Source organism: Eschrichtius robustus, chromosome 11 (assembly GCF_028021215.1).
Source record: "Eschrichtius robustus isolate mEscRob2 chromosome 11, mEscRob2.pri, whole genome shotgun sequence".
NCBI lineage: Eukaryota > Metazoa > Chordata > Mammalia > Artiodactyla > Eschrichtiidae > Eschrichtius > Eschrichtius robustus.
The window spans coordinates 14,524,617-14,552,456 of NC_090834.1; the positions used below are offsets into that span (position 1 = coordinate 14,524,617).

Sequence of the window (27,840 nt, forward strand, 5' to 3'; positions counted from 1 at the left end):
AACTTTTGTATTGTAACTTATTTTTTATTGTGCCTTAAACACTATGTAAATAACCTTCAGTAATAAAGCATTACAATTATATAATTTGCTTTTATGCAAATCTAAAATTTTTACATAGCAGGTCACAGAAAACTGATGGGAATACATTTTATCTTCATTGAAAAATTTTCTTAGAGGCAGCCTGGAAGTCAATAATGGATAGAATTAGTTTCTACTGGATAAATAAACCTGTATGAATTTCCACATTGCCTCAAATAACCGAGAATTGGGCACAACCAACTACTTAGTTTGGGGACTCTTTTGAAGGAACAGTATCATCTCTTCCATTTGATACTCTTGCATTACCTTCTTAATAGAGAAAACTACCAGCTTTCAAGTCTAGTAAAGGAATGGGAGTTGAAAAACGGAAAGTTACTAACTTTCCCAAAAGCTGAAGCATATTTTCGTTCCTCTCTTGCTTTCATTAAATATACATAGATTCCAGGAGAATAGGTTGACTAATGATTAGAGCAGGGTACCATCCCATCTCTTTTTCAGAAGAATGTGACACCATCTCTTCATTTCACTTCAAGCACTTCCTCACTGTTCCAACCAAAAGTGGCACAAATCTCAGCTCCTTTTTGTAATGATTTCATCATTGCCACTGTCAACAGCAATTTAATAAACACCCAATTTAGGTAAGTACTGAACTGGATGCTGTAATAGCTACACACACACACACAAAGAACACGAACCAAACAGTCTTGAGGCACAAATTGACAGGAAGGCCTAATACATATTTATCTATTCACTGACTGATCCTGTATGATCTCCTAGGCCCCTCTGAACTCTAAATTTATAGAAATCTATTCTGAGAGCATTCAAATAAAATAATCTGTAGGGAGTAAAAAGGACTTCTGGCTTAGAGTCAAGGGGATCAAGACGATTAAGTCCTTCAGAATTCCGTAAAAATAAATAGTAAGTTCTCCAAAGCCTGTCCGACTTCATTTTCGAGCAAAAGGGAATAATGAACTCCTACTTGAGAGTTAAGAATCGTTGACTTGAAGTGAGCAAGTCCAGGTGCGGCTCTGGAAAGAAGCCACGTTACTATGGCAACTTCGAATCGCCATTTTAGGTCTTCCCGCGGCCTCCCGCCCTCGCGTCACTTCCGGTGTCACCTGTGTGGTTACAGAGAGCCGTAAACAAGGTGTGCAAACTTCTGGAGAGCTGTCGGGATGCTGCAGAGCGGGGCGGCTGGAGGCCGTGGCTGTGCTCTGTGCCCACTGCTGGGCGTCCTATTCTTCCAGGGTGAGTGAGTCGGCGGTGGGCTCGGTCGCACTTCCGGCCGGGGGCTTAGGGAAGATGGTCGCTTTTCCGGTTCCGGTGGGGGGTCTCAGGAAAGCCCCCACTGCGCTTCTGGGAAGGAAGGAAGCGGGAGGGCGTGGGGAAGATGATCTCTTCCGGTAATCACCACCCACTGAGGGGTGTCGGTAGCTTGTCCGTACTTTCATGAGCCCCTGGCAGCTCGATCACCTTGCGTGACTGTCTGTTGTACTGTGGTGATGGCACGGATAGATAGAATCACGGAGGGCACTGGGTTTGGGGGCACCCGGTGTTATCTTATGATGAGTTATCAGTGGTTGACTCGGCTGTGGTTTTGTGGGCCGTATATCCTGATTCGGAAAGGACAATTCTAGTCTTCAGTAGTTCCAGAAATTTTGGGAAAGAAAATGATGACTGTTGCTAATTTCTTTTGTAGGTGATTGTCAGGGCCTATGAAGTAAAACGTTTATGAGTCACAGAAAGGATGTGCTTTGATTTCATTGTAACAGAGATGCATGTGTTGAGGAAAAGCAACTGCTTTGGTATTTTAATAACAGTTTTGTTTTGTTTTTTTAATACAAGGAAGGGAATATCAATTCTGTTAAGATTTTAATCTATTAACCGATATCAGAAGTATAGTATTCACACTATCACATAATCTTAAAATTTGGATAAGTTTTGCTTTCATGCAATTTTCAAGTTGCATAATTTCAGTCAACCTAAGTACCTTCATTTAGGGTGCAATTATTCCCTGGATTTGTGTGTGTGTGTGTGTGTGTGTGTCTTCCCCAGGAAATCATATGTTAGAGCTAGCATAGGAGTGTATTGTTAACTTCATAAAATTTCCCTGTGAGTAATGGGAATTTCTGAAGGGGATCTTTGATATAAAGGCTTCAGGTGTGCTAAGTCTCAGCAGGTAGGGCTAGGGAGTTTTAATTTATTTGATGACTAGTATTTATGCTGCCAGCATACTCCCTGATCCCTCCCAGCTGCCTGTGTCATAACAGGTGTCCAGTTTTTCAGCTAAATTATTTTGCAATATACTATTTAGGCAGACCTACTGTCACTCCAAATCATCCTAAATTCTTTTTCAATATACTATTTAGGCTGAACTACTGTCACTCCAAATCATCCTAGTTTCCTCTCTCTGTCTGTCTGCCTGTCTCTCTCACACACACAGAGAAATGTTCAAATATTGCCCTACTGGAAAAAAATTATAGAAATGGTGGGTGGTTTCACAAACTTGATGTCATTTCACATTGAAAAGTGTCCATCAGTTCAGCAACCAAATAATTCAAATGTTATAAGTTGAGTCTATGATCTGTATGTATTTGTTGATTTATCTTTTGCCTAAAAAAACCACCCAAAAACCCCAGCTTTATTGAGATATAGTTCACATGCCGAACAATTTACCCATTTAAAGTGTACCATTCAGGGAATTCCCTGGTGGTCCAGTGGTTAGGACTCCTTGCTTCCACTGCAGGGGGTCGTGGTTTAGTTCCCTGGTTGGGGAACTAAGATCCCTCATGATGCACAGCATGGCACGGCCAAAAAAAAAAAAAAAAAAAAAAAGGCGTACCATTCAATAGTTTTTAGTATATTCACAGTTGTGCAATTATTATGACAATCAGTTTTAGAACATTTTCATCATCCCAAAGAAACTCCATAGTCATTAACAGTCACTCCTCTTTCTTCCCTCCCCACTGCCCCTGGCAAACACCAATTTACTTTCTATTGCTGTGGATTTGCCAATTCTGCACATTTCATAGAAATGGAATTGTACAATATGTGTTCTTCTGTGACTAGCTTTTTTCACTTAGCATGTTTTCAAGGTTCTTCCATTTTTGAGGGGGTCTTTTGTTTTGAGTCTCTTAGGTAATAGACTCTGGTTTCATACCAGTTTAATTGCCTTTCCTCTTCATATTTAGGACCCATTAAATTATTAGCTTGTTTGAATTCTTCCTAAGTTATAAGTATGGTCCTGCTATATCAGTTGTCTAAGTATGTAAAACCAGTAGATTAACAAGCCTAGGGCTCTTACACTTTTCTCTTTTCCACTTGAGTGTGCAATTTTATGACTCAGTTTGACAGATTTGTATTTTGGAAAATTGGGTGTATAAAATTGGGAGTTTTTGTCATTTTTTCCATTTCTTCCATGTATAAAGTTACTTATGGTTAAATGTGATTTTCTTGTTTTCCTCCCAGATTAAAAATTTTTTAAAATTATTATAATTATTTCTATAGTTGGCTGTTTTTACCTGGCAAGAATGCTTTTTCCCTCTGGGGAAGAGATAAATATCCATTAGCACATTAGGCCTAGGGTGAAAGTTTCTGAATGAATGTAACATTGGATTGATATTTTTTTCTTCTTATTTTATTTTTTGAGTGGAGGAGGCAAATTATTTTATATCCATTGATTTTAGAATACTTTTAATTTCAGTAAAACAGAGAAAAGTGCTTATAAGTGTACAGCTTAATGAATTTTCAGAAACTGAACACACCTGCGCAACCAGCACCCAAATCAGCATGTAGATTGTTACTGGCATTCCAGAAACTTTCCCTGTGCCTCCTTTCAGGCATTCTTCCTTCTCCTCCAGGGGGAACCGATATCCTGATGTATAGATTAGTAGTGTAGATTTGTTTAGTTCATCCATGGATGTTATGGTTACTTTTCTGTAACTATACATTTAAGACCTGCTTATCCAGTGTTTAGATTTCAGTGAAGTGACTTTACATATTGATAACTTTGTGGCAAAATTATGTTCATGAATATGGAGTTTATATATATTAAGAAGGAAGAAGCTGCTAGTAGGTAGTTTGATTAAAGGTGTACTTGCTGTAATTCAGTAACCAAAATTTGCTCAGAACTTGTAATTTTTATGCTTACTTTATAACAATTTTTGCTTTATAAAAGGAAACTCTTGGTTTGGTTCAGTTGAATAAATATTACTGAGCATCCATAGTGTGCTAGGTTCCATTTCAATGAGCTTAGGGTCTATCGAAGAAGACAGACAAGTCAGCAGATAATTTTAAAATCTAGTACTAAGAGAGAAATGCACTAGAAACTATGGCATCACAGAGGAAGTGCCCTTAATCTGCCAAGAGGATACAGGGAAGACTTCCTGGAGGTGTCTCCAAAGTTAAATCTGAAAGAAGGATAAGAGTTAGAGAAAGGGAATGAGGAAAATTCCAGACATAGAGAAGAACGTAAACAAGGCATGGAGGTAACTTTCCAAGAAAATTTTCTGAAACTTACTTTGATTAGATTAACTTAAATCCCATGTTGACCCCAAATATATCTCTGTGGTCAGGAGGATGGTGTGCTGGAGCTACCTCCTACTGGCTCTCAAGAGCCAATCATACACATGTCTTCCTAACTCAGCATTCAGAAACTTTTACCTTCATAGCTTGAAATTAGCCATGGTGGGAATATTTGTACCACAGAAATCAGAAATTGTCAAACCTACATATTTGGGTTTTCTATTTTTAGCTGTTCACCAGCACACCTCTGGTTGTAATGATTAGTTTAGGCCAATCTGAGTCACCTTCCAGAGCTGGGAGTAGGGTCTAGTTATTCTTGGTTTGCTCCCCTCCCACCAGATCCATTCACTTCTCTTCTCTGTTTTGCCTCCTCCCTGGAAAGCTGACCTATAAACCGCATCATCCAGGCTCCCGTCCTCTGGGTTCCAGTTAGGTTTGATCAGTGGTAGGCATTGGCAGGAGATTGGAGAGCAGGAGGAGAAAGACATTTTTCTTCCCTGCTCCCTCCCTGTCATGGTGCCATGGTTGATAGTGGTTATGTTCCTCTGTGGCTACAGCTTCTGTCAAATGGCCCACAGATCCACCGCTTACCAGGCTTCAGTAACACCATTTCCTCCCTCTGCCCCTTCAGGCGTGGAGTGGTAAAGGCTTTGTGCCTTTGTTGGCTTCCTTGATGCTGAGAAAAGTCCCTTTGAAAAGTGACCCATACACTTTTCAAAGTTTTAGCTGATTTTGCCTTCTGTTTCCTGCCTGGACCCTGACAGAGGCCTCTACCCCCAAGCTCATGGGCTATGTAGGAAAGGGTGGATATCTAAAGAAAATCTGGGCATTGTTAGGAAAGGAGATGAGGGGAATGGATATTGAGCTGGTAACAAACAAGAGTTCACTACCTTCAGTTTGGGTTCCTGTGGTGGTGATAGTCAAGTGGGTATATCCAGTAATATTTGGACACTCAGAGGCAGGTCATGGCTAGCAACATAGTTTGGGGAATCATTAGCCTATTAGTGGTTGTGAAATCTATAAAACTGGATAGGATTGCCCAAAGAGAACATGTTGAAAGAAGGACCATGGGCTCAGGGTGGAACTCTGAGGAACACCAGTGTTTAAGGGATGGGTAGGAAAGGAGGAGCCTTAGAAAGAGATTTGATAGAAACTAGCTGAGATGTCGAGTGTGTGCGTGTGTGTGTATGTAACACAATCAGTGTGGAGAGTTGGTTGGAGGGAGACTAATGAGATTCTGGTTTATAACTCTAATCCATAGTTCTTTTTTGCTATAAACCAGGGTTGGCAAACTTTTGTAAAGGGCCAGATAATATTTTAGGCTTTGTGGGCCACATGATCTCTGTTGCAAGTATTCAACTTTGCTGGAGTAGCACAAAAGGAGCCCTAGATGATACATAAATGAATAAAGTTGGCTGTGTTCTAATAAAACTTTATTTATAAAAAGGTGTTGTAGGCTAGATTTGACCCATGGTCCATAGTTTGCCCATCCCTGCCCTAAACCAACTGCCCCCTTGACATTATCCCTTGGATATCTCAAAGGCACCTTAAACTTATCCAAAATCAAACTCATGTTCTTCCCTGCCAAACCTGGTACTTTTCTAGTCTTCCCTGTGTCAGTGAATGGTATCACCAAGCCAGAAATATGGGAGTCATCCTCAATGCCTCTCTTTCCCAAACATTCCACATATGATCTAACACCAGTTCTTGCTGATTTTACCTTGTATTGTTGTCTTCCTAGTTCTCTCCATGTCCACTGCCACCAACTTAGTTCAATCTTCCCTTATTTCTCACTTGACTATTGTAGTAGCTTCCTAAGTAATCTCTTTATATATACTCTTAGTGCCTCCTAATCGTCTTCCCTAGAGTGAGGTTTTAAAAATGCAAACTTCTTCATGCCCCTTCTCACTCAGTCCCATACTTAAGTATTTTCCATGGCTTCCCATTACTCTAAGAATACGGACCCAAATCTCTAAGGTCCTGCCTGATCTAGTTTCTGCTTACCTCCTAGCCATGTCTCAGTCTTCTCTCTCACGCTCTTTGTGTTGCTGCCATTCTGCCTTTTTTTCAGTTCTTTGACTGACTGTGGACAGTTCCTTCCTAGTTCCTTCCTGACACAGGAACTAGGAACTAGTTCCTAGTTCCTTCCTGACACAGGACCTTTGCATACGCAGTATCCTCTGCCCAGAATGCTCCCCCTCTCCTCACCTTGTTATCCTTGCTTCAGAACTCAACTCAAAAGTAACTTTTTTCAGGCAAGCTTTCATTAACCACTCCCTGCTCCCCTATCATAACTGGTACAGTTCTCATAACCACTCTGTCTTTTCTTCACAGTGCTTATCAGAGTTTGTAATTATACATTTGTCTTTATGATTGTTTGATTAGTGTATTGAACTTCTGCTGCATTTTAAGCTCCAAAACAGGGAGTGTATGTATTTTGCTCACATTTAATCCTGAACTTAGAGGGTGGCACTAAACAGACGCTCAATAAATCTTTGTTTGAAGAATGAGTGAATGAATGAGTGTATCATCCTGGAAGGCTTGAGACAGAGAAGGTCAAGGAGCAAACAATTACTGCTGCAGAGGGATCCAGTAAAATCAGGAGAGAAAGCTGCCTATTGGAGTTTTTGTCCCTTGGATTTTGCTGTTTTAAGACAATAATGCCTTTTACTAGAAGTGGTAGTGGAGTCCAAATTGTGCTGTAGGGGTCCAGAAGTGGATGGGAAGGGAGGAAAGGGAAACGTCAGATACAAACAACTCTTTCACAAACTTGGCTTAGGATAGAGAGGGCAGTAGTTGGTAATGAGTAGGATTACAGGGTTAAGGAAAATTTGTTATTGTTTTGTTTTATTGTTATATATTTGTTTTTACAGATGGGAGAGAATTCTGTGTATTTAGAGGCTGAGGGGAGAAAGCCCCTCTTGAAAGGGAAATGTTGAAGACAGTAGAGAGGGCTTTTTTTTTTTCTTCTTCTTTCTTGCTGGAGCAAGGCTTGGAAGGGAGGGATCCAGGCAGAGAAGAAGGGCTTGACCTTGCTTAGAAAAAGGGACACCACATCCTTTCAGATTGGAGGTAAGAATGGGTGAAGATGCAGGAAGATATGTGACTAAGCAGTTTGTATGGCTTCAAGTTTCTTGAAGAAGAGAGACATTTTCTTCTGAGAATGAGGGGTTTATATGTTGCACAGAGGATAAAAGAGAATGGCAAAGTTTGAGGAGTCAGAAAGAGGAGATGACCAAGGCTGGTTAAAGAGTCATCATGCCTCATTAAGGACTTAGCTGTGGATGGAACTGATGAATTTCTTATGGTAACTGTCGGTGCATTGGTGTGATTTTTCTCCTTCAGCGCACACCAGCCATAGTCTAGAAGTGGTCATCTAGGGCTGAGCTTTTCCTGATTCAGTGCAATGGAAAGGTAGGTGTCTAGGGGACTTAAGAATGTTGAAAATACTTTAAGAATGGGGATAGGAAGAGAATGGGTGACTAATAAGCACACTTTGTTCCTACATGAGAACTTTTGGTGACCTGTCCACCTCTTTCTCTTGGTCTCTCTCTGCCTTCTCCCTTCCCTCTGACTTTTGCTCTTAAGGTACTTCCTTTAATTTAATGGAGGAAATCGTCTTTACAAATTGAGTGCAAGCAATGGTATATGTGCTCGAGTAGCATTATGTACTAAATGTTATGTGAAAATTGAAAAATAGTAATAAACTGCATCAGAGAATTTGGGAAGGCATCACAAGGGGGGTGATATTTGAGATGGGTTTTGAAGGGTGTGAGTATTGGGGATGTGGTTACCAGGCAGGATTGGTAGGGATGGGGAGAAACTTCCAGATAAAGACATATTCAAAGAAAGTCACAGTGGCATGAAGGACATAGTAAATTTGAGAAATGGCAGGACATTCTGGGCATAGTGAAGGGGATGGGATGGGTAGGTGGGCAGAGTAGCAGAAGTTGGGGGCCAGACTGGCACTATTTAGATTTTATGTTATAGCCCAATAGAGAATTACTGAAGGTTTTTGAATGTTTGTGGTGTTCATTTTAATGACAATAGTTAACATTTATTGAAAGTTTCAGTTTCAGGTGCTATGCTAAGCATTTTATGTGTTACCTTCTTTAATCTTATTATATCCTCACAGTGACACAATGAAGTAGGTCTTTTAATTATTCCCACTTACCAAGTGAGGAAATTGACTCTTGAACAGGTTAGGTAACTATGATCAAGGTCTCACAGCCAGAAAGCAGCTGGGCTAGAACTCAAGTTCAGGTCTGTCTAATTCTAAATCTAAACTTTAAAATCTCTTTGCTATACTTATGTTTTAGGATATATAAAGAGTATATAAAGGATATATAAAGGATATATATCCTTTATATATAAAGGATATATAAAGAGTATGGGGAGTGTGTAGATTAACCATTCATTTCTGCCTTCCATTTTTTAGAGCTTTATCTTAAGTCATGAGTAAGGTGGGTCAGGAGTGAGGGCTTAGGAGAGAGTAGGGATTGAGGGATGAAGGCTTTCCAGGCAGAGGAACAGCATTTGCAAAGGCATAGGAGGAATAACAAGTTTAGCATGGCAAAGTCAGAGAGGATGTCTTGGATGAACCAGAGGTAGTCCTCATCTTTGGGATGGTCAGATTCTTAGTAGAGTTGTGAGCTTAGTCTTGGTCTCCTGATTTTAAGAGGAATGTGAACAGACTGGATTGTCTAGAGAGGAGCAAGAAACATGATTCAAAGCAGCAGAGGTAAAGGCAGTGGAAATGATGACTCATAAGTATGTCTCTGATAGGAAAGTTTGAGAGACTAAGGACAGAACTAAAGAGGTGTCAGTAACGATGATGAAGCTATCTAACGTGCATGGAGCATTTACTCTGGGTTAGGTAGGCTTCTTAGTGTGGTACATGTTTTAATTCATTTATTCTTCACAGTGACCTTCTAAGGTAAGTGTTATTATTATCATTCCTACCAGGATGAGAAACTGAAGAAATCAAGTAAACCTACAAAGGCCACAGAGTCAGCAAGTGATAGGGCTGGGATTTGCATCCTTTCTCAACCAGAGGGACTGTTGTTTTCTAGGATGGTGTGTGGGTTTGCTCTCTTCTGAAACCTTGCTGCTGTGTTTGCCTTTGGCCTGCCAGATGAATCATGGCTCATTGTAGTGGAGAAGGAAGCAGGAAAAACAAAGTGCTGGTGGCTTACTTTCCTAAAAAATGGCTCCCTAGTGGAAGAGAAATTTCTACCACTGTTCTCTGAAAGCAGAGGGAATGGTCAGAGGAAAGTGCCAACTCTTTTGGGGGAGATGGGATGTCAAAGTTGGATATATGAGGGGGCTTCCCTGGTGGCACAGTAGTTAAGAATCCGCCTGCCAATGCAGGGGACACGGGTTCGATCCCTGGTCTGGGAAGATCCCACATGCCACGGAGCAACTAAGCCCGCAAGCCACAACTACTGAGCCTGCGCTCTAGATCCTGCGAGCCACAACTACTGAGCCCACGTGCTACAACTACTGAAGGCTGTGTGCCTAGAGCCCGTGCTCCACAACAAGAGAAGCCACCGCAATGAGAAGCCCGCGCACCGCAACGAAGAGTAGCCCCCACTCGCAGCAACTAGAGAAAGCCCACATGCAGCAACAAAGACCCAATGCAGCCAAAAATAAATAAATAAAATAAATAAATTAAAAAAAAGTTGGATATATGAGGTGGTTTTGGAAAGAAGAAGTCTCTAAAGAGTTTATAAATGATATCTTATTTTTACATTTTAAAATGCATTACATTGTAAATTTAATAAACTTTTTCCTCCCCATGATTTACTTTTCATGGATGAGTGATTCATTAACCAGCTTTAAGAAAGGGAAAAACAAAACAAAACTAGATAGAACCTTGGGGTAGATTTATAAAAATTTTTTTTTCTTTGAAAAAAAATTCCTATTCTTGTTTTCTACTTTTATTTTGCTGGTGGTTGAGGCAGTGATAGCTTCAGGTTACAGTCGTGCTGTACTTGGGGTAAATCCCTCAGACCACAGCAAGTGCCATATTCCTGGAGTATAAGTGTGTCAAGAGAGTGGGCGGTGTTGCCTTTTAGCCTTCTGTGGGCTGACCCGCTTGGTTGTAGTTAATTTAACCACAACTCTGTATTTGGAAAAAGTGCTGATGTGACCAGGTTTTAAATTTTTACCCAAACATTCTATGATTTAATATCGTAAAATGACAAAAATACCACCCTTGATTAATGCAGATATCTGCTCCTTATCCTTTTGGGCCTGCCTGAGAAGATATTTATTGCTACGGCTTTCTGATGAGAGCCCTAAAAATGATAAATAGTGTTTCTAGGGCTTCCCTGGTGGCACAGTGATTAAGAATCCACCTGCCAGTGCAGGGGACACAGGTTCGAGCCCTGGTCCGGGAAGATCCCACATGCTGTGGAGCAACTAAGCCCATGCGCCACAACTACTGAAGCCCTTGCACCTAGAGCCCATGCTCCGCAACAAGAGAAGCCACCGCAATGAGAAGCCCGTGCACCTCAATGAAGAGTTGCCCCTACTCGCCGCAACTAGAGAAAGCCTGTGCACAAAAACGAAGACCCAATGCAGCCAAAAATAAATAAATAAAATAAATAAATAAATAAAATGGGTTTCTATATTGTTCACTCACGTCTATATATTCCACCCAGTGTACACATTTTAAATGTTTGGGCTTGCTTTGATTAGGTGTTTACATCGTCCTTTCCCTGGAGATTAAAGCAGATGCCCATGTCTGGGGTTATGTTGGAGAAAATATCAAGTTGAAATGCACCTTCAAGTCAACCTCATCTATCACTGACAAACTCACCATAGATTGGACATATCGACCTCCAAGCAGCAGTCGCACAGAATCAGTAAGTGTACACTTTTAAGGATATTTCTTTGAGCCTTCTGTGGTCAACAGCTCTGGAATTCTATGTCACAGGTACACCTTAGGCCTTCTCATCTTAAAATAGAAGATGAGCTTCTATTAAATAGAAGGAGATGAGCTTCTACCCTATATGACATTCATCTGGTCATGTAGGGCTTTTTCTTCTTCTGTGTGAGAATCTTGCAAATAAGCTATAGGAAAAAAAGTCAGAAACTCAGAGGAAATGTGGTTTAGTTTTGTTTCTCCTTTGTTGTTTCTTTTTGCTTGGCTTCATAGCTTGAGTTTCAGATTTGTTGTACTAAAAAGGGTACCTCCAGGCTGTTGAACAGAGAAATTCTATAGGTCCCAGTCTTAGACATCCTTTTGCTCAAAGCTGCTCATTTCCTGTCATGTGAAGTTGTCTCAGTGGGTGTTTCTGTTTGTATATCGGTACTTGTAGATTTATCTTGGCATCTTCTCCCAGTGTATAAACATCTGCACTGATTTATACAGCTCCCTTTGAAGGAAATTATAGGGCACCTTATGCTGATGACGGATGCTGTTGATGACAGATGGTCTTGCAATATTAGAAGCAATATATTTTAATCACACAGATAAAACACATTTATGGCTCAGATCCCATTGTGGATGTCTAATTGAAGATTGCAATGCTATTAAAAAACCCGTTTTCTGTATGCTTCCAGCAATATCCTAGGTCAGGATACTTTTTATCAAGAATGTGAATGTCAGAGCGGTATGTAAGATTGTATTTTTGAAAGTATCCTTGATTTGTTTATCCTGTTTCCTTCATTAGAAGTACTTTCTCTTTGATTTTAATGTATAAACTTTGGATTTTGTTTTAGGAACCATTATTGAATGCCATGTAGCATCTCTCAGTAACTACAGTAGGTGCTCCAGTTGTCCTAGTGAAGGTGGGTCCAGTGAGCTAGGCTGTATTTGTGGTCCCTTTTTCTCCCTTCCTTCCTTCCTCCCTCCCTCCCTCTTTCTCTTTCTTTCTCTCTCTCTCTTCCTTCCTTTCTTTCTCCCTTCCTTCCTTCCTTCCATCCTTCCTTCCTTCCTTTCTTTCTCTCTCTCTTTCTTTCTTTCTTTTTTTTCTGAGGTAAACTTTTATTTCTTGGCTGACAGAACTTGCAGACCCATGCTCCTCCCAGCACCTTTTATCCTGCCCAAGCAGCGGGAGCCTAGTCCAAAAGGTGCCATGGCCAAAGGGGTTGGGGAGTCACTTCACATTCCAGGCTGGAGGAGTGGGGGGCTTGGGGATACTCCCCCACAAACCTTTGCCAGCAAGAGGCCATGAGTCACCCCAACCCCAAATCCTGCATTCTGGTAGGAGGTGGCAGTGCCTCCTTCCAGCTCTCCAAACCTGAGAGGGACATGCATGACCACACAGGGCAGGACACAGACCCCCAGCTCCAGTAATGGCAGTCCCTAACACCAGCCTCTGCCCAGGTCACAACCCCAGCCCCCATCCCAGGGCAGCAGAGGTCTCTCCTCCTCCTTGGTCCTCAGTGATGGATGGAGCCCTCCACACCAGGCAGAACAGAGGCAAAGTCAGAAGCAGCAGCAGTGGCAGGGAAGGAGCAGGCACCGAGACTGGTGGCACTGGGGCCCAGGGCTCTCCCGAAGTCAGGGCAAGCTGTCTGTCCAGGCAGCTCTGGGGCTAGACACTACGTGGGCGTAGTCGGCTGTGATACGGGTACTTGGACACCTTTCCGTCCTGATGCTAGCTGATACTTGTCTTTGGCTGCTGCTCGCTCCTTGGCATCAAAATACCAGACAGTGATGGCGTACCTGGTGGCCTAGGCTGGTTTCACCTCATGGGGGTTCCGCCGATCAGACCAGAATATGAGCAGCCGGTCGAAGAGTGGCTCAATGTTGGCTACCACAGGACGGCCCTCAGGGAATATCTGCAGCAGGCCGCCATGCACCTTGACGTCCCAGTTTTGATTCAGGTAATAGATGCAGGTGATGCAGCACCCATCGCCATGTGGATAGTCAATGTGTCTCACCTACCCCAGCCCGTTACCTGGGTAACACGCCACCATGGCCTTGGTGCGCCCATTGATGACGTAGCTGCCCAGCCTCCCAGCACAGTGGCGGATTACAGCATCCACGTGGGCCATGAGGGCACTGATGCTTCGGCAGCCTGGCTCATGGCCTTCCACCCAGGCGATCTGCTCCCCACGGATGCTGTGTGGCAGGATAGCCCGCTGGCCCATCACGCAGGCGCCTGCCCCGCTTCAGGGCCTCCACCTCCGCCAGCACTCGGCCACCCAGTGCCGCCCCCAGGAAGCTGTCCTTGGCGCAGATGCCATAGTACCGCATGCAGGGCACAGTATAGCCCAGGGCCAGGCGCTCAGGCGCAGCGGGCAGCACCTCCTCCCTCAGCCCGGCGCTGGCCTCACCACTGCCACTGCTGCAGCCTCCCCCTCTGCCTCCGCCTCCTGCTTCTCCTGCCTGGCCCAGGGCCGCTTGCTGGGGGCGGGGGCATCCCCACCATCCTCTGCCCATTTCCGTTTGGGGGCCTCGGGCCGGGTGCCCTGGGCTGCCAGTCGCTGGCACCCCTTGGTGACCATCGCCGCAGCACCGTCACTCTGCAGCGGCCGCAGCTCGCCGCCGTCCTGCCCGCCGAAGCCCTCCCGCAGGGGGCTGGCTGTGGTGGAAGTAGCTGTGGCTCTGGGGGTCCCACTCCCCGCCGAGGCCTCACCAGGCGCTTCCGGACGGTGGTAGGAGGACAGCGGGGGACAGGGCAGGTGACTCTCCACCCCCATCCTGGCCCTGCTAGGCTCCAAGGGCTCTGACACGGAACCCGGCAACTGAGGGAGAGCCTGACTCAGGGGCTGCGGCTGGCGCGGGCTGTCCACGGCAGCAGTGTCTTCATTCCCCGGGCATGGAGGGCGCGGCCCAGGCCCGGGGTGCCACCCTCCTCCCCCTCCTCCTCCTCCACTTGATGCAGCCGGGGGCCGGGGCAGCTGGGCCTGGCGTGGGGCAGGATGAGGCAGGGCAGGTGGCAGAGGCCTTTCTCGTGCCCTGGGGGTGCTTGCTGGTCCCCAAGTCCTCTGCTGTCCCTAGGGGCTTGGGAAGGGACCTGTCACGGTGGCGAGGTTTTTCCTCCGGCCCCGGCGCTGCGCCGCCGTTTGTGCCAACCATCCTGCGCCGCACAGCACGCCATTCCCTGCCCCACCACCTGCGACGCTCGCCCTCCCTCCCTTCCTTCCTTCCTCTGTCCCTCCCTCCCGCCCTTCCTTTCTTTCTTTAAACTTTTAAAAAAATTTTATATTGAAGCATAGTTGATTAACAATGTTGTGTTAGTTTCTGGTCCTTTTTTCTTTAGACTTAAAATAGGTCACTTTATTCTGAGTGGTCAGGAAACTATGGCTGGCTTCATATGGCTCTTCCTCCTTGGCCAAAAGTAGGACAGAACAAACAGTGGGGATCTTCCTGGTGCAGAAACCTTAAATGCAAACAGCAGTTCTCGTATGGCGCTCTTCTCCGTGAGGCTAGTCGAGAAATCAGCAAACTCATCCAAGTTGGAATTAGTGGACCCTTAAAGTTGCATAACACTATGTTGCAGTTACGTGATCAGTCAGGATTCTGTCAAACTAATCAGTTAGCAGGATTTGAGTATCACTAGTTTAACTTGAAACTCACAGGTCGGATTAATCTTGAAGATTCACAGCAGGCTTTGTTTTGTCAGTAGGAGTTTCAAACCCTTTTATACTGATGCTGATAATCAGAGATAGGTATTCGTTACCTCCCTCTTTGGAACATTCTACACATTTTATTATTTACTAATATCTGTATTTCCCACTAGATGGTAAGTTCCATGAGAGCAGGGACTGTGCCTGATTGGCTCCCACTGTATCATTTTGCTTAATACAGTGCCTAAGGGCACATAGTAGGTGTGCAGTAAATATTTGTTGAATGAATGCATGAACAAATGAACCAAGAAGTGATTCAGCATCTTCTCTGGGAAGTTGCTTTTCAAAATTGGGCAATTCAGTGTTTGTAAGTGCCTGGGTTCTTAAGTGGGGAGGTACCAAGTAAGAAAAGAACTAGGAAAGGCTTGAATCTTGCATAAGAGAGAGAGAAAGATCATATTGTATTGTAGTGCTTGCCCAGCCTACCACCAAATATAATTAGGTGTTTTTGGTGATGAAGTATATGATTACCAATCTGAAGTAGCATTGTTTTAATTCAATGTATATTCATTGAATGCCAATCATGAATCTGACTTGAGGTTTTTATTAATTGCCAAGATAGATAACTTGAGAGAGGCTTATGTTACAGCCTCCTGGTGATTTTGAGAATAAACAAAAATCTCCCCTTTCCCACTTATTAGCTGTGTGCCTTCGAGTAACTCATTTAATTTCTTGTTTTTGTCCTTGTTTCCCTTTCTGCCTGCTCCATGTATAGTTCAGTGTTGTGAAGCTCAAATGAGTAAATGTATAGAAATAGTATGCACACTATAAATTACCATATGAATTAGATGCTGCTTTAGCATAGGGTTTCTCAGCTTTGGCACTGCTGGCATTTTGATACAGATAATTCTTTTTTGTGGGGGCTGTCCTTTGCTTTGTAGGATTTTCAGCAAAATCCCTGGCCTCTACCCACTAGAAGCCAGTAGCACTCCTTCCAGTTGAGACAACCAAAATTATCTCCAGATATTGCCAAGTGTCTTGAGGGCAAAATTGCCCCTGGTTGAGAACTGCTACTTTAGGACTTTGCAGAGAATTTAAAAGGGGTTCAAGAATTAGGATCCCTGGGTTCTTTCATCAGGCCTTTTTTTGGACAAGTTTTATTAACCTGTCTTTTAATCTATAGGATGGAAGTGAACAAAACATAAAAAAAAATTGTCCAACTGGGAAAACCCACTACACATTTGTATTTTATTTTGGACCTACTTAGCTTTACGTTTTCATTGCATTTTCCAAATTAACTTTTTTCTCATGGTGTTGCTTTCTTAGATTTTTCATTATCAGTCTTTCCAGTACCCAACCACAGTGGGCACATTTCGGGATCGAATTTCCTGGGTTGGAGATGTATACAAAGGGGATGCGTCCATAAGCATAATCAACCCTACCATAAAGGACAATGGGACATTCAGCTGTGCTGTGAAGAATCCCCCGGATGTGTACCATAATATTCCAGGGACAGAGCTAACAGTCACAGAATGGGGTAAGCTAACTGCCACCAACCTTCTTCTGTAGTGAGTGCTCTCTGACTACTGTGGTGGTTTGTGGGGAGATCAGTGAGAAGCAAAACTACCTATCTTTGTAAGCCGGTTGGTCATTGGGACATTCTGCCATTTTGAATTGTCTGAGGATGAGTTTTTTTATCTTTATTTTTCAAACTGACTTTTTTTTTCAAATATCGTCATAGTTTCTCCATTATCCTTTTAAAATTTTAATTTCAGGTGACCAGAGGTCTTGTGGAATGTATGGCAAACCCCTGAATAAATGGAGGGTTGCTGTCTGTGTGAAATAGAAGTCATTCTGGTTTCCCTAATATGTTCATACCCTCAGTTATGAGACTGTGTTCTTGCCTGTTTCTTGAAAGGGTACCTCCTCTAAAGATGGAGGCAGCACATTTCTTTCATGTTGCAAAGAGCAACTGTTTCCTTTTAGTGTGAAACATGAGGAGAGTGGGTTAAGGGTTGACCTTTTGTTCTACACTATTCCCTGGTGACTGATGAGTGGTCATTCTAGTCCTTATTTGAATTTGAACCAAAGATTTAGAGATTCAGAAATGACAAAGTATCTATGGTTCATTATAGATACCTTGTCATTTCTGAAATCTTTCTGTATGTCTCTCTCTCTCTCCCTCCCCTTCCTCTTTCTTTTTTCTTTATTTTTTTAAGGCAACTCATAGGTTTCAAAGACATAGGAACATTCATACTGCTGGTAGAAGTAGAAACTGGTATAGTTTTTCTGGAAGACAGTTTGGTAGTATAAATCAGATGCCTTAAAATTATATACCCTTTGATCCAGTAATTCCATTTTAAAATTTATTTTAAAAAATAGAGCTAAATATTTATATACAAGGATGATCATCATTATATAACTCATAGATTCAAAGAATTGGAAATAATTTGAATATCCAGCAATAGAAGATTGATTCAATATATTATTTAATATGGCAGAATACTATGCAGCCATTAAAAAAAAATCACACCTGGAAGGAATACTTATGGAAAATATTTATAATATAGTATATAAAACAGAGGCTAGAAATAGTATGTAAACTATGATCAATACTTCTGAACATGTACTCTCCTCCCTATATTCAGACTCATACCCACATACTCCTAGAAAGAAGATTGAACGGGTAGATATTGACATATTGATCCTAGGGAGTGGGATTATGGGTAAATTTTAATTCTTCTTTGTCCTTTTGTGTATTTTCTACTGTTTCTACAATGAATTTATGCCCTTTGTAACCAGAAGAAATACAAGAGCAAAAGTAAGACTATCTCATGTCAAAGGAAGCACTTTGCATGTCCCTCTCTTTGACCTCTTTTTCCTCCTCCAGGTTTTGGCACGATGCTGTCCTCCGTGGCCCTTCTTTCCATTCTTGTCTTCATTCCCTCAGCTGTGGTGGGTGTGCTGCTGCTGGTGAGAATGGGGAGGAAGTCTGTGGGCCTGAAGAAGAGGAGCAAGCCTGGCTCTAAGAAGTCATCTATTGAGGTTTCAGCTGAGTAAGTCCAGCTGCAGTCCTGAGCAATCAACCCACTTCAGAGACCTGGTTTGTGGACAGTACCCAGGCTTCTGCGTCATGCCTTCCTTTCTTCCAGGATGAATTTAGTTCTGCTGAAAGGGAAATGTGTGGATGTTAATTTGGAGAGAGAGATGGAGGAATTGATAGCATAGTCCTAGTCTCTTTTTTTTTTTTGAAATGAGATGGTGTAGTGCTGTGGTTCTGAATATAAATTCTGAAGTGAATCTCTCATTCCTTCAAAATGGACAGGAAATTCCAACAAGTCAGTTATTTCCCCCTTCTTCTTGTTTTGGCACTGAGCTGATGTCTCCTGACAGAAGTGCCTGAGCAGTGAGAGAGGCCTTAGAACAGCCAGGGAGAGCAAAACAGTTTAAATAAGTGAGAACTGTTCTTGGTCAGCAGATGCTCCGAAGGGGCTAATTGGATTGTGGTTATCAAAAGCATTTGCCAGTGAGCAGGTGTGATCCAGTATTTTCCCTAAGAACAAATCCACTAAAAAAAAAGGTAACAAAAGTCTACATAAAACCCTGTTGATTCTCCATTATCTATATCAGGGGCTCTTAACCTGGGGAAAGAAGTCTTACTTTGAGAAAGTCTAAAATCTTCTTTCAGTGTGTGTGTGCGTGTGTGTGTGCATGTGTGTGCGTGTGCACATTTATTTAATGGGAGTAAGAGTGCCCTTTACAAGGAATCTGTGGCCCCACAAAAAGGCAAAGAACTCTTGGTAAAAATACTAAAACGTCTATTTCGAAGCATGGTCTAACAAGATCCTTTATGATCTAACCCTAAGTCACATTATTTCTTGCCATTTCTTCTCATTTGCTCCACATTCCAACTACAGTGAGCCATTTCCTTCTCCAAACATACTATACTCATTTAGACCTTTTAAAAAATTTTCAACATGCTTTCGTCTTACCTAGAATCCCCTCCCTCCTTCCCTTGTTTGCCTGGAAAACTCTTCCTTATCTTCTAAGACCCTGATGAAATGTCCGCTTCTCAAGAGTTTCCCTGACTCTTTCAGGGAAAACTGATCACTCCCTCCTTTTTGCTGCCACAGCGGTTTGACCTTAACTCTATGGAAACATTTACCACATTGTATTCTAACAAAATGAGCTCAAGGGACCATGTTTTATTTATGCCTTTATCCCCAGCCCAGCACAATGCCTCTGTCATGGTTGGTGCTGGGTGCATTTCTAAATGAACGATTGTGACTGGCTCCTATTTATTGAGCACTTACTATGTGCCAAACACTGTGGTACCTGTTTTACATGTGCTTATTTTGCATTTACTCCTAACCACTACCCTTTAAGTGTAGCTGGTAATACCTGCATTTTGTAGATGAGGAAATAGGTTCCTGGAGCTTAAGAAATTTGCCCAGTCACCCTGCTAGTAAGTGGCAGAACTGAAATTTAAAAACAGACCTGTCTGACTTCAACGCTTGTCCTCTTAACTGCTCTACCATACTGAGGATAGTGATTGTTCACATTTGGTTTGTCCTCTTTCTACAGCACTGACCAGGAGAAGGATGACTGCATGGCAAAGCTTTGTGTCTGTTGTGCCGAGTGCCTGGTAAGTCCATGCCATTTCTTCTGTTCACTGTTCATGCTTCATTTTCCTGCTTAATTAACGGAATCCTTCACCCTCAGAGGCAGCAGAGGATATGCAGATAGGTCTAAAGCAAAGTATGAACCAAGGTCTTTCCCTAAAGCATTTTGGTCTCAGGGAACCCCCACCAATTCTAACCATTATTTTATTTTCTGTCTTACGGGCAGGGAGTGGTGTCCTTAGGTGAGGGAAGGGGATTGCGTAGGCAGCCTCTGCTGACTGACAGGGAACATCCTGAAAAAGGAGTGTCCTATGCTGCTGAGGTCATACTAGGAGACCTGGCTGGACTGGCTGAACCTAAAACCCTGAATTGAACTTTTCTTCTGCGCCTCAGTTTTCCCCAGGGAATTTAGAGTGATATAAACTTTTAGGTGACTTGATGGCGTTTGTCAATAAGAAATACCCGTGTTGGGGCTTCCCTGGTGGCGCAGTGGTTGAGAGTCTGCCTGCCAATGCAGGGGACGCGGGTTCGAGCCCTGGTCTGGGAAGATCCCACATGCCACAGAGCGGCTGGGCCCGTGAGCCACAATTACTGAGCCTGCGCGTCTGGAGCCTGTGCTCCGCAACAAGAGAGGCCGCGACAGTGAGAGGCCCGCGCACCGCGATGAAGAGTGGACCCCGCTTGCCACAACTAGAGAAAGCCCTCGCACAGAAATGAAGACCCAACGCAGCCATAAATAAATAAATAAATAAATAAAAATTTAAAAAAAAAAAAAAAAAAGAAATACCCGTGTTGGAAGGCTTGAGTTTTGATTTACATTTCAGAAAACTGTCATCCCTCCCCCTTTGGGTGCTTGCTGTGACTGGTAGGCTTGTGTAGCTGTTCCAGGATCCTAGGAGGGAGAGAGACTCTCTGATGTGGTACTGTTGGAAACAGGTCAAAAGCAACTCATGATCTAGTACAAAGCATACCTGTCATTTCAGGGTTTAAACTTGAGCCTTCTTTGTACTTACTGCCAAATTCAGCACTTGGCTGGATGACCGCAGCCCAATTACTCACCACAGTGTTCCTTTTTCTCTTTCTCTTACGTACTTGAGTATTATAGGTAAGATGAGAGAAAGGTTGATAGTGCCAGTGGATAGGATCTAATTCCAACCCTTTGGGATTTGAATATTTTGATAACAAAAAATAAGCTAATGTCCTGAAACTAATACAACATTATTAATCAACTATACTCCAATATAAAGTAAAAATTAAAAAACAAAGAAAGAAGAATCACTTTGCTGCACACCTGAAACTAACACAACATTGTTAATCAACTATACTCCAATATAAAATAAAAATTTAAAAAAGTAAATAAAAAAACTAAATAAGCTAATGTTCATAAGATTATTGTCCACATTTCAGATATTGATTTGTTCAACAGTTATTCTTCGAGCATGTATCTGACATGCCCCAGCTGTGATTTTTAGGTACTTAGGAAACAACAGTGAACAAAACTGACAAAAATCCCTGCCCTCAGAAGAAATTACATTCTTTCCATTCCTGGAAAACTCTCATCATCTGAGACACAGTTGAAATGTTACCTTCTCTTAAATTGGGGTACAAACAATAACAAACTAAAAAAATTTTAAAAATTAGTAAAATATATAGTATGTCAGATTGTGCTTAATGCTGTAGAGAAAAAATAAAATAGGAAAGGGAGATGGAATGGCTGGATAAGGGGGTATGATACCAAACAGGATGGTTGGGGGAGTTCCCTGGTGGTCCAGTGGTTAGGACTCTGTGCTTTTACTGCCGGAGCCCGGGTTCAATCCCTGGTCCGGGAAGTAAGATCCCGCAAGCCGCAAGGTGTGACCTAAATAAATAAATAAATAGGATGGTTGGGGACACCCTCACTGAAATGATATTTGAACCAACACCTAAAAGTAGAAGCAAGCGACATGGCTATCATGGAGGAACATTTCAGGCAGAGTAAGTGGTTGGTGCAAAGACTTTGGGGAGGGGCCATGATTGGCATGTTCTAGGAGCAGCACAGAGGCCAGTGTGGCAGGAATGAAGTGAGCAAGGCAAAGACTAGTACTTCTTCAGAGAGATAATGTCGTATCTTATAGAACATTATAGTGATTGTAATCACCTAGAATTTTATTCTTTTTTTAAAATAAATTTATTTTATTTAATTTATTTTATTTTTGGCTGCATTGGGTCTTTGTTGCTGCGCATGGGCTTTCTCTGGTTGTGGTGAGCGGGCGCTACTCTTCCTTGCGGTACGCAGGCTTCTCATTGCGGTGGCTTCTCTTGTTGTGGAGCACAGCTCTAGGCGCACGGGCTTCAGTAGTTGTGGCACGCGGGTTCACTAGTTGTGGCTCACGAGCTCTAGAGCTCAGGCTCAGTAGTTGTGGCACACGGGCTTAGTTGCTCCGCGGCATGTGGGATCTTCCCGGACCAGGGCTCGAACCCGTGTCCCCTGCCTTGGCAGGCGGATTCTTAACTGTTGCACCACCAGGGAAGCCCTAGAATTTTATTCTTAATGAAACAGAATCCACTGGAAGTTTTTGAGAAGAGAACACTTTGAACCGATGTATGTTTTAAAAGGATAATTCTGGCTTCTCTGTTGAAAATAGGTGGTGAGGGACCATGACAGAAACAGAGTACAATTAAGAGACTTTAGCAATGATGCAAGTAAAGGAAGAGGGTGATGATTTGGACCAAGGTGGTGGTGGTGGAGGTGGTGAGTAGTTGTTTTCTGGTTATAGTTTGTAGGTAAAGCCAGAAGGACTTCTTGACTAGTTGCATGTGTGTGTGAAAGAATGAGAGGAGTTAAGGATAAATCCAAGGTTCTTGACTTGAGCAACTAGTAGAACAGAGTTGCCATTTTCTAATATGTACAAGCCTGTGGGTCGAACAAGCTTTAGGGGAGCTGAGTTTGGATATGTAAATTTGAAATACTTGTTAAACATTCAAGTGGAGATGTGGAGTAAGCAATTGGTTTTATGGGTGTGGAGTTCAGAAGAGAGGTCTAGAATGGAGATATAAATTTAGGAGTTATTAGTATATAGAGACTGGTAGAGATATTTCCACCAGGGAAATGAGAGTAGATAGAGAGGAACTCAAAGGACTGAGCCCTGGAGCTCTCCAAGGTTTTTAGATGGGGAAGATGAGGAGAAATTAGCAAAGGAGGCTGAGAAGGAATGTCCAGTGAAGTGGGAGGAAAACCTGGAGAGCTCTGTATCCTGGGAACCAAATGAAGAAAGCGTTTCAAGGAAAAGAAAGTGATTAACTGTGTCAATTGTTCCTGAGTCAGGTCAAGTAAAATGAGAACTGAGACTTGATTACTGGATGATCTGGTAACGTGGGAGTCATTGGTGGCCTTGGCAAAAGCAGCTTCAGTGGAATAGTGGGATGAAAGCCTGACCAAAGTAGGGTCAAGAAAGAATACAAAGAGATGTATTGGTGAGAGTGGGTATAAATGACACTTTCAAGGAGTTTTGCTGTGGAGGGATGCAGAGAAATAGGGCAATAGGTAGAGAGAGGTGTGTGTCAAGAGTTGCTCTTCTTTTTACGATGGGAGAAATTACAGTACATTTGTATGCTGATGGGAATAAACCAGTAGAAAAGGAAAATTTGATGTTACAGGAGAGGGGGGAGGATTGCTGGAGTGACGTCAGGATCTAGTGCACCAGTGGAGATGTTGGCCTTAGATAAAAGCAGCGAGAATGTATCCATACTAAGAGTAAGGAAGGCCAAGTAGGTGGGCCCAGATGCAGGTGGGTGGGTAAATATGATGGGAGCTTGTGGAAGTTCCCTACTGACTGCTTCTCTGTTCCCAATGATGGGAGAAAATAAGGTCATCAGCTGAGAATGAAGTGAGCTGAAGGTGTTGGAGGTTTGGAGAAAGAGGGAAAGATATGAAAATAGTCATCTAGGAGAATAGAAGAATGAGTGGACTAGAGAAATGGGGTGTGCCAGGTAGTACTAATGGCCTACTCGAGCTTAGAAGTAATGAATACAAGTTTGAACAATAAAGATAAGAATAAGAATAATAGTGATAGTAGTTCATCATGAATGAGTGCTTACAAATTGCCAGGCACAGTGATGGAAACTGAGGTTTAAAGAAGTTAAATAACTTTACTCAAGGTCACATAGCCAGCAAGGGGTGGAGCTGGGATTGGAACCCAGAGGTAGACTGACTCCTAGCCTAAACTCCTAGCTACAGTCTTGCACATTTTGCTACAGACAGACATCTTTTCATGTGTGTTGAGGTTTTAAAAAATAGTCACCAAGGAAAAGGGAACCCTTAGGGTTTCACAGCAGAAATTAGCCCAATAGATACCAATTATAATGAGGTCCTGTGATGCTTCTTGGGAATTTAGGTGGGTTGAGTCAGTGCCATTTCACTGTTGATGTTTCCCCTGGCCAAGTTCCATCTGGGGGACCCTAACGTGTGGTCTTTGCCTGAATTCTGACTGTGGCATTGTACCTCATATACCCACCACAACTACTGTTCTTTCCCCTCCAGGATTCGGACTATGAAGAGACATATTGATGAAAGTCTGCATGATAGAAGAAGAGTCACCTAATAACAGAAAATATCCCATTCCACTGGCAGCTAAAGCCTCCCAGAGAAGTGGAGCTGGCTTGGACAGTAGTGATGGAGAATTCTGGAAGCCATCAGTGAAGACTTTAGGAGCCATTTATTTATTGAAGAAATGTTCTTTTTGTATTTATAAACTTCAAAAACTCTCAGAAGAAACTCATAACTACCCCTTTTAATAACTTATACTCTAATTGAATGAAGGAATTCTTTTCCTAAGTAGAAAGATACTTTTTGTTTTGCCTTTGGTCTTGAATGTATTACATGTTTTCTTCCAATTTTTTGAGGGAGAATCCTAGATGTTGGCCACACTGCTGATGCCAAAATATGTACATATATTTAATGAAATGGAGCTTGGAGCTTCCTGATGTGCTCCCAGGCAAAATGTTTGTCTGGGATAGCTATTCTTTGTTTTTTGCTCCACGAACATTTTCAGCTGTGAGTTAGCATACAGCATATACTCGTTGGTTTAATTATCTCATCATCAATTGTGTTTGGGAGGCTTGGAGTGCATAACCCCAGTTTTTTTTTAGAGTTGGTAGGCTCGGGAGTCAGTGGTTTACTTTGACTGGGTTTTTAAAGTGTTAAAGAGCCTTCAGTTTACAATTAAGGAAATAAATGATGAGATAGAGGGATTTCTTTCTTTTGTCTTACTAGGTGCAATTTGTTATTTTACTTTCTTACAGCTGACTGATTTATGATTTCCTTCTTGACTTTTCAGATCAGAGGCAAGAAAAACTCTTCAAAAGGTTTTCAGTGGGGCTAAGTAGACTATTTTACCAGTAATTTGCAATGAAATCATCTTTTAACCTATGCTGTTCTTCAAAAGTTGTTTGATTTCTAAAATGCGGAAAATATGAGCAAACTAATGTATTTACAAACTGTTTTTGCATAATATTTGAGATAAGGAAGTGAGGGTGTGAATAACCTATACTTCCTCCTTCTGTTCTCTTGATACCTTCTATTAGCTTCCTCCATTCTACTGCAGCAACATATTTCAAATTTTAATTTACATGGGATTTTCTGTAAGCCATTAAGAAATATGTATGAGCAACAACTACTGAGCCTGTGCGCCACAACTACTGAGCCCACGCGCCTAGATCCCGTGCTCCACAACAAGAGAAGCCACCGCATTGAGAAGCCCGCGCACTGCAATGAAGAGTGGCCCCTGCTCGCCGGAACTAGAGAAAGCCTGCGCGCAGCAACGAAGACCCGATGCAGCCAAAAATAAAAATAAAAAAAAAAAAATATGTATGACATATCAGGAAGGGTTGACTGTGCAGTCCTCTGTAATAGAGGGATAGAGTTCACTTCTTAATTATGAGAGACAAAAATTATCCTCTCTTCCCATCTTTGATTTTTTAACAGGATAGCCCGTTTCCATGATTTTTTGCTAGGTGGCTCAGGAGGTTTCCATATTATAGCATAATACACTGTATGCTGTACAAAAATCACTTTTATATTTTTTTGCTAAGATCTATTTTTAAAAATTTGGGTTATTAGTTCTCATAGATTTGGCCTGGCCTCTTTTGTTAATCTAGTCCATCAGTTAGAGAGTCTGATTAGTTAATAGATGTTATGATTTACCTCTGGTCATATAAAGAAGAAGAGGCAAAGGCAAGATTGGCAGTCTACATTTCCAGTGGTTAAATCTCACAGTCTTGGGCTACTTGTTAAATATGTGGATGTCTAGGGCCAATCTAGTGAGACAATCTGACACCTCAACACAGAGAGGAAAACAATTTGAGCAATGAAAGTAAATAATTTGGGCTCTAGGACATTTGAAGATAGAGCTATAGCTGTGAGGTAGAATTTTTGTGGGTCCTCATTTCTTTGAGAAGGAGATGATGTTATAGGAACCCAGGTAAAATCACATCCCATTGAATAAAGAACCAGTTTTGGCTGAGTTATCTTGTAATTTCTTTTCAGGCATGTTATGAGGATTAATCCAGTGGGATATGTTTATCACAGTCTTAGGGCTGCTATCAGTTTCCTTCTGCAGTCCTTATATTGAGGTCTGGGTTACAGCTTTTTTTCTTCAAAGGAGCACAAAGCAGTGTTGGGACACATGCCTTTTAAGGATGGAAGGAAGATTAAGTTTTTTCTTTTTTTAACTTACTGTTTTAATATCTTCTAAGGTGCTATTCTCTCTGTTTTTCTTTTTGCTGCTCCATGAGTTCTTATCACATTGTATGGAGACCAGCCTTGTCTAGAAAGGGAATTGAATTCTGAAAGCTTCAGAGGTGCTTAAAAGCCTTTCAGAATTTTTCTTTGCCTGCTGAAGTCTTTACTTGTGGTTACATTACCTTATGAGTTTTGTCCATTGAGCTCTTAATTCTGTTACCAAATGTGAACTTATAAAATGCTTTGTGTTTCCCATGTGGCCTGTTACCTCAAGCTTCTTGGGGGCACATTCTCTACAGCTCTCAAACTGGACTCTGGTGCTTCACGAGGGGATGTTGCATGTCCTTGTTTAGAAAAAATTCTGGCGGCCAAATTCTCAATCTGAATATTCTTGTGTGTCACTCAGTTATGTTTCCAAAGGGGACCTGTAAGAAGACATGGACCAAGACTCTCATTTAATTGCACAATTTAAAACTTTGCTGCAAGACGAGGCAGCTCCAACCCTTTGACTCCAATGTTGGACTGTTAACTGCTACATTTCACTGTGTTTTTTGTTTGTTTGTTTGTTTTTGTAGGAGGGTCTGCACTATTGGGTCATGCACACAGACGTGTAACTCTTGAGATCTTTACCACATCATAGTTAATAAACTTCTTTGCACTTTCTGGCTACTTTTTGGTGTATATCTACATATTAGATGAGAGCTGTCCTGTGAAAGAGAAGGGGGGTGGTTTGTGATTTTCAGCATCAAGTAACCATTCATCTCTGAGCTGTACCCCAGCAAGAATCTGCATAGATTCCGAGGGGTGCTGGAGCCAGCTCACACCATAAGAGCTGATTGTTAAATTTTTAGGAATTTTGCAGGCCAATTGTTAAAGTGTTGGTAGCTTGAAATAGGCCATGGTGGGGGTATTTACTCAATTGCTGACTTATCAGCACACCAGTTCTCAAGAACCATGCAGCATAGCCCTGGTGAAGAGCAAGCATTCAACAACTTTTCAAATGATACAGGACAAGGTCCAAAAAACAAGTATGCCCATGTTTAAGTCAAGCCAGTGCAGGCAAGGTTGAAGGCGTGTACACTGAGAACACTTATTTTGAAGTGGCGACTTAAAAGCAAAAGATACCTCAACGTGAAGAAGCTTTGAGTTTTTATCTAGTCACCCACGGGATTCTCTGGGGGGGATAAAATGCTTCTTGTATTCTAGAAATGCTGATATCACATGGTCAGGGGAAATTGACATGCCTAGGTGGTGAGTTGGAGGACTGGACAGGCATATCTTTGGAAGCAGGGATTGAGTGATTGGCTATATTGCCCCTCTGTGTTGAGAGAAAAATAATGAAAGGTTGCTATATTTTAGATACAGAGCAGAATGTTTTGTGTTAATCTTAAATTTATTTTGTTTGCAAGA

The 27,840-nt window shown here is 42.3% G+C and overlaps 1 protein-coding gene and 1 pseudogene across 2 annotated transcripts; one reads left to right on the forward strand and one right to left on the reverse strand.

Moving 5' to 3' along the window:
- Nucleotides 1-1,180: 1,180 nt before the first annotated feature.
- On the forward strand, nt 1,181-25,258 carry MPZL3 (myelin protein zero like 3). 2 transcript variants are annotated; one of them, XM_068555704.1, is made up of 7 exons: nt 1,181-1,287; nt 11,266-11,432; nt 16,417-16,627; nt 17,981-18,146; nt 19,675-19,735; nt 22,337-22,443; nt 24,232-24,251. In XM_068555704.1, the coding sequence occupies exons 1-6, from the start codon at nt 1,215-1,217 to the stop codon at nt 22,409-22,411; spliced, it is 753 nt and encodes a 250-aa protein (XP_068411805.1). In that variant the 5' UTR covers nt 1,181-1,214; the 3' UTR covers nt 22,412-22,443; nt 24,232-24,251. The 2 variants fall into 2 exon arrangements, with proteins under 2 accessions (XP_068411805.1, XP_068411806.1); XM_068555705.1 differs by lacking the exon at nt 22,337-22,443 and having other exon boundaries at nt 24,232-25,258.
- Nucleotides 13,102-14,621, reverse strand: LOC137771306 (prolyl hydroxylase EGLN2 pseudogene; annotated as a pseudogene).
- Nucleotides 25,259-27,840: the final 2,582 nt, after the last annotated feature.

Bases quoted from the DNA above. Each gene is read 5' to 3' on its own strand.
- MPZL3 (XM_068555704.1), top strand. From the start codon at position 1,215: ATGCTGCAGAGCGGGGCGGCTGGAGGCCGTGGCTGTGCTCTGTGCCCA. The intron at 16,628-17,980 runs GTAAGCTAACTG...TTCCTCCTCCAG, and splicing joins GCTAACAGTCACAGAATGGG to GTTTTGGCACGATGCTGTCC. The intron at 18,147-19,674 runs GTAAGTCCAGCT...CTCTTTCTACAG, and splicing joins TCTATTGAGGTTTCAGCTGA to CACTGACCAGGAGAAGGATG.